This window comes from Acomys minous (assembly GCF_964271855.1).
Source record: "Acomys minous genome assembly, chromosome: 12".
NCBI lineage: Eukaryota > Metazoa > Chordata > Mammalia > Rodentia > Muridae > Acomys > Acomys minous.
In genome coordinates this window covers 51,967,994-51,974,633 of record NC_140493.1, presented here as the reverse complement: position 1 = coordinate 51,974,633, position 6,640 = coordinate 51,967,994, and the positions used below count along the sequence as shown (strand labels likewise).

General features: G+C 46.9%; 1 protein-coding gene across 1 annotated transcript in view; it reads left to right on the top strand.

Annotated features, from left to right (window-relative positions):
* The window catches only part of COL22A1 (collagen type XXII alpha 1 chain), a 246,003-nt gene that overhangs the window by 43,373 nt on the left and 195,990 nt on the right, over positions 1-6,640 (top strand). Inside the window, exon 5 of the mRNA XM_084747922.1 lies at positions 5,331-5,442. Coding sequence (XP_084604048.1) covers positions 5,331-5,442 — 112 coding nt within the window. The remainder of the gene's footprint in view (positions 1-5,330; positions 5,443-6,640) is intronic.

Here is a 6,640-nt window from a genome sequence, read left to right as displayed (position 1 = left end):
AGACACATCCAGTCCCAGGAAGTCTGCCCCATCAGCGAGCCCTTGTGGACTCCAGCCTGAGGATTTTTCTAGGAGAGGCTGCCATATCTGTGTGTACACCAAGAAGAACAAGCAGGATAGTTGGCGCTCTTTGAAGCATCTCGCACCATGACAGTGCAGAGCCAAGCCAGTGCACGCTCCTTGGGGTGGCTCGTAGAGCCATTGCAGGCTTCCAGGGTTCTCATGAAGGATCCAGTGTGGTAGCCTGCTAGGTTACTGGCTTCATGCCTTAGACACCTTTTCTCCCTTGTGCATCAGGCAACTGCAGTTAAGCTCCAGAGACTTTGGGAGAAAGCCACAGCAGACAGACTACTCATCTTCTCTTGCTGATTGGGCCTGGGACACGCAGGGATTACTCAAGGGGTGCTATCACTGTCGCAGATTCTTTGTCCACCTCACAAGATGAAGGTGACTTTTACTGTTTCCCTTTGAAAAGTCAGGTGCTTTCAAGTGAGCATGTTTGTAGCTGGGCTGCTTTGCCCTGGGTGGGAAACCACTGCACAATTTGAAACAGACGTTTCCACTTTGTGCCTTGGTGATCTCCGGTGATACTCTCAGACAACCTATTTCCTCCAGGGGAACGTACCTGTTCAGTTCTGTGAGGGACATCTTCCTTTGAAGTCTCTTTTCAAAGCCCATTCGTCTATATTTGGCATTGTGGACCACGCGCCTATAGAGCCACATTTCCCAAGTAATTCATTATTCAGTGAGTATGTCCATGATGAGAGTCTGTGATAACGGTGACATTGATAATATCAACAGGAGCAACTGTCACCACTTGTCAAGAGCCCAAGTATTTCCTCATTTAGCTCACGCAGCAGGTGAGATGCACATCACACCTGCACAGTTGGGACATCTGAGGCTCAGAGAATAGCTGCGCTTCTGGCGTTTGACTCCATCCCAACAACTCCAGTCACTATCTCCTTCCCCTGGAAGCACATGGGCTGTTTGAAAACAGGACCTCTTTTCTGTGCTGTGTCCTCAGGGTATTGGGTAGTACTTCTGGCATGTATAAGGAACTTAATAAATGGATTTTAAGTGGATTAATAGATAGATGGATGGGTAAAATGAGAGAAAGAAGCTTAAATTAAGTGTGAAAATGTGAATGAAGCTGGATATGGTGACACATGCCTGTAATCCCAGCATTCCAGGAGGCAGAAACAGGTGGATCTCTGTGAGTTCGAGGCTGACCTGATCCACAAAGTGAGTTTCAGATGGTCAGGGCCACCCAGAGAAAACCTGTCTTGAAAAACAAAAAACAAAACAAAACAAAACAAAAAACAAAAAAACAAAAAAAAAAAAAAAAAGAAAACATGACTGAGTGGAAGGATGTTGGATTAATGGACAAGAGATAAAAAGATGAATGTGTTGAGAGATGATAAAGGTGGGAAGGAAGAAAGGGGAAACAGGGCAGAAGACCAAGGGACAGAAGAACCCAGCACAGGGTAGGTTAACCAGAGGACTCTGAATCAGAGGACTTTCCTGACTTATAGACTTCAGTGTGGTCTTTTTGTCCTTTGTTTCTTGCTGAGGGACTCAGAAGGTGTGAGGTGTGTGTGCTTGTTTGTGCTCTCTGTCTTGTGTCTGTGTGTGTGTGCTTATTTATATGATTGTGCAGAACTTTGAAAAACGTGGCTTATTCTGTAGTATATGAGGAGGAACTCTTCTGACAACTGCTTTTGGTGCTCGGATGGGTGTGAAATTCTCTATTATGAATATCCTTGCATCCATTTATAGCCACTGGAGTCCAGACGACTTCCCTGCCTTCTGTGAGCTCCCAGAGATGAGCCATAGTGCAGGATGGGGTGAGGGGGACATCAGCGCACACAGCAGATGCCTGTGTGTGCAGCGTTGGGTGCATAGACCCCCTGCTCCCTCTCTAATGTCATTTCATAAGTACTAGCCTTGAGGAAGTGTCCCAGCTGCACTGTGCCTGAAGGGGGAGTTATAGAGAAATAATCTAGCTTGTCAATTTCATTGTAATTAAGAAATCAAAGAAACTTCTTTGTTTTGTAAAAAAAAAAACAAACAAAACAAAACAAAAAAAACCCACCAAAAAACAAAAACGAACAACAACAACAAAAAGCCCTTGCAGTTCTCAAAGGCCTTCCCTCAATGCATTTCCTTCAATTTCTGTCATATTTTAGGGCTCATCTGGCCTGGGCAAGTGATGACGAAGACAGAATAGACAAGTGGTATTTTAGATCAGCCTGCTGCTTGCCAGACAGGTGGCTGCAGATCAACTTCCTGATTTCTTTAAACCTCAGTTTCTCAAACTGTACAGTAGGGGATCTGAAGAATGTCTCCAAGAGTCTTCAGTTCTAATGACTTCTCTGCCAGTCTTTGGCCACTGTTAAGTGCTGTACACCTTTCCTGAGAAGTGGCTGAGGTCTTCCTTTGTGAGCTCAGCTGGTTTTTGATGTAGCACTGCTCAGCCCAAGGAGCTTTGCTTTAAAGGACTGGTGCTCTACCTGAGGCTGTCTGGCCTTAGAATCCCTTTACCACCCAAGAGCTTTCCTGTTTCCTCTGAGCTGAGCCCCTGTTTATTTCAGGAAATTTGTTCCCCTCTGTTATCACCTGGTTAATTGCTGTTATTTGAAGTTTGTCCTGTTCAATTCTTTGGCTTCATTGGAATCAGGAAAAGTGGAACCAGGAAGGAAGGAATATGCATTTTCTTGTGTGTGTGTGTGTGTGTGTGTGTGTGTGTGTGTGTGTGTGTGTGTGTGTTTCTTTTTATTTTGAGACCAGGTCTATTGTATCACACTGATCTCAAACTAACTCCCAGCAAACGATTGATGTGAGGGGGTGTAGTAGAGCAACTGCTGCAATGGATGAACCATTAGGGAGAGGGAGGTATTTAATTATTGATCCGAGAGTGAAAATATCTGGAGGCCTCAGGAAGCTTCTAGAGCAAAGACAAAACACAAAAGCAAAAACCAAGCCCCAAACACCACCACCACCACCACCACCAACAACAACAACAACAACACCAACACCACCAACAACACCTGATAGACATGCCAGGGTTAGGGAAGCAGAGAATAGAAGAGCGGGAATCTGAAGAGGTGGGGGCAGGGAGAGGGAGAGAATAGAATAGTAGAGCGTATTGGATCAAAACGGTGATGATTCTCTGATGGGAGGGAAGCCTGTGAGCTGGAGCATCCTACGCATCTGGGGTAGAGGCAGGGTAAAAGTGGTCAGTATGGCCTTTGAAATGTATAGCAAACACATGTGAATAGGGGTTATAAAATCTTGGAGGCTAGCATGGAGTTTAAAATGCCGATAGCCACCACAGGTCTATGTCAATGGACAGTCAGTCTCTTTTGCCAGAGGCAAGAAAAATGACTTCTTTTGGTGGCCAGGAAACACATTTCACAAGTTTCTGAAGAGTACTGGCTTTTATCTAATCTCTGGACATCCTTCAGTAGTTCAGCTTTAGTTCATTTCTTAACAATGATGACATTACCCTTGGAACTCGAGGGTAGGGTGTGATGTAGCTACCATAGGCTCCTTATGTTCACAGGAGCAGTGGAGGCTGAGTGAGCAAAGCAGCCCTGTGGTTTTTTTGTTTGTGGTCGAGGCCAGGACCAGGTGTGTCTGAAGGCAGACATCCTATTTCCCTTTAGACCTCCCCAACTTGTCTCCTTAATGCCAACTAAAAGCTTTTCTTGAGGTGCAACCACTTCCACCCAAACCCTAGGCCCTCCCAGGTGCTGTGTGGAACCCTTTCTCTACGCAACAGCCCTTGAAGAGGGTGACCTCCGCCCTGCAACACTGACCATGAACCACTAAGACACCTGTGACACCACTGCAGGGCTGGCCGAGGGCATTACCATTCTACTCTTTTCCACTTTTCTCTGAGCACAACCAGGTCCTACATAGTCCCTTGGCCTTGTTCTTCCTGGTGTTGGCTTGAGGGCCATAGGACTTTAGGCCTTCAGATAGCTTCTAGGTCAGTCCCCAGGCCCCCAAGCATCAACCCCTTACACTTCCAGGTTGCTGCTGTGCACGTCAGGTACAGGAGACTTGTGGTTGTCATAAAGTATCTAGCGCCTCAGGGAACCTGGTGTCTCTGCCCACGGATGAGCTTACACTGAAGTCCCAGCTGACCAGAGCCCAGGAGACCCACCTTACCCTCTCCATTTTCTAGTCCTCTTCAGAGCTTATTAGGAGTAAGGAAGTGCTCTGTCCCCCCAAGGCTAAGTGTTAGTCAGAGCATCTGGTGTTTAGTGAGCATTTGGTGTGTTAAAGCTCAAAGTGAGGCATACGGCGTCACAGACTCCCAAGTCCGAATTCCATCACACTGTCAGCCTCCAGAACGGTGTTGCCTACACTGTCAGCCTCTAGAATGGTGTTGCTCTACGGAGGTTTGGTGGGCCTCGGCTGTAGGACATTTTGCATCTCCAGGCTGGCCAAGACAATCTGACTAAAGCCTCTTACTATGGGGTGTAGGGAGGATTCACTGCAGGTGTGATGAGCTTCGCCCTGCAGGTCTCCCATGACCCACTGAATGGGGTGCGTTTGGGGTCTCATGTCAGTGTCGGAACAGAATCATCTACTACGCATCTTCACTATCCTCTGAGCAACAGCTAAGGGCATCTGCTGGTCACAAAACATGGAGACTTACGCAAAAGTGTCATAGAGAAGAATTAAATGTCCATCCCCATACTCACCGCTCCCCAAGCCCGAAGCCCATGGCCGAGGTCATGATTATTCTTTCACTTTACACCCGCCCAGTAACTCTCGGTCATCTCTTAAGGGGAAACTCACCTTTCTTTAATGCAATACTGAAGAGGCAGTTTATTTTTTTTCTCTCATGTTTCTCTCTTTAAAAAATCGTGAGATTTCAAAGCTACAGTGTCCCAAGCAAGAGCCAAGTGAAAGGCAGCAAGATGGCTACAGGAAGGAAAGCCTTAAGTTGTGGGTTTTTTTTAAAGGGGCAGCATGCACATTTGAGCTCCAGAACAAAGGTCCCCACAGCAGGAGAAACCAGAACACCTTCATTTGTCTCATACTTGACCAAGATCCTGGATGCTCTTGGCTCTCACATCCCACTGTGGTGGCCAGTGTTTTACACTTCCCAGTGCCTTGTCCTGGGGCACTGGACTTGATGTTACATGGCTTCTGGCTCAGCTGCTCTTGTCTTTCCATTATGTGTTCTTATATCTAAGTCCCCTCCCCTTGGGGCAGGGAGGGCAGGCCAGCGGTCTTTGGAGCAAGTGACCTGGCTGTTCATGTGTCTCGCATACTCTTCCTCTGCCAAACTCACTGCCAACTTTCTGTTTGTATAGGTTTTGACCTGATGGATTTGTTCAGTGTGAAGGAGATCTTGGGGAAGAGAGAAAACGGAGCACAGAGTTCCTACGTACGGATGGGTTCCTTCCCTGTGGTGCAGAGAACTGAGTGAGTGGTCCTTTCTCCTTCCACAACCTCTGGATGCCCTGGGAAGTAGGGTGCAGCCAGCCACAGGGGCTTACACAACACTGAGCTGTCTCTGGCACACTTAGTGATGCCTAGTAAGGTCACACTAAGAAGATGCAGCTTAGCTGCAGGTCTGGGAATTTTAGCTGGTTCTTTGCTGCTCTGTGATCATTGTGCCAATGATTTTCTGGTCATTTTGTGCTCATCTGTTGACATTTGACATCAAGCAACCATTTATAGATGAGGTTTCCTTTCAGCTAATTAAACAATAACGATTTTTATGGTTATCACCACATAGCAGCAGCCATGTCCTCCCTCACATAGCAGATGTCTATCCCCTAGACTCTTGCAATGTTTTTGGCTCATGAAGACCCAGTTTTCATGTTGACTGGGTGCCTTGTTCATATATTACCAAATGCCTCGTTTTTCCTCCTGCTTCCACCTGAGATGAGCATCTCTGCTTTGTGATGTTGAGAAGCTTTGCTGGACATATTTCTCCAGGGTCTGATCGCACTGCATCTCTGGTCAAGGACTAAAAGCAGTCCCATAATGCGTGCTCTGTTTTCACTGGAGACAGACAGATGGTTTGAAAATTAGGATGCTCCTGTATCACGTGATCCCTCCTCCATCTTGTAACTCTTTAACTGCTTCTTAGTCTTCTTAAACTCAGAGGCCAGAAAAGCATGGACTAGCCTTGGGAATTACCTTTGTAATCTCATTGCTTGACCCAAGACTTCCTTGTGGACTCCTGCATGTTTAGAGCATTCCAGGCATCCCCTCCTATGGTCAGGCCTGTGCTGGAGGCCTCCCCTCCTGGATGCCTGCTCTGCTCCTTGTTCAAGTGTAGTTCAACTGCTGGGTTTTAGATGATGCTCTCTGGGAACCACCACACTGGGTCAGACCTTCCTTTCCTCCTCTCTCATCACAGCACACTTCTGCACTGAGCACCGTGTCCTTGAAGCCAATGAATCAAACTGTGCAGTTGTTCTTTGCAGAGAGTCTTCACTGCTTTGTTAAAAGACTGGGAAGAGACCTAACCCTTGGTCCCTTCCAGAGTCCCAGCACAGCGAGGAAAGTGAGATTTTAAAGCTACCTGTAGTAAGCCATTCACACAGGTTTGAGTACAGCATTGAGTTCCCTGAGTGGCCTGTGTGCTCTCTTTGCTTTAGCCTATGACGTC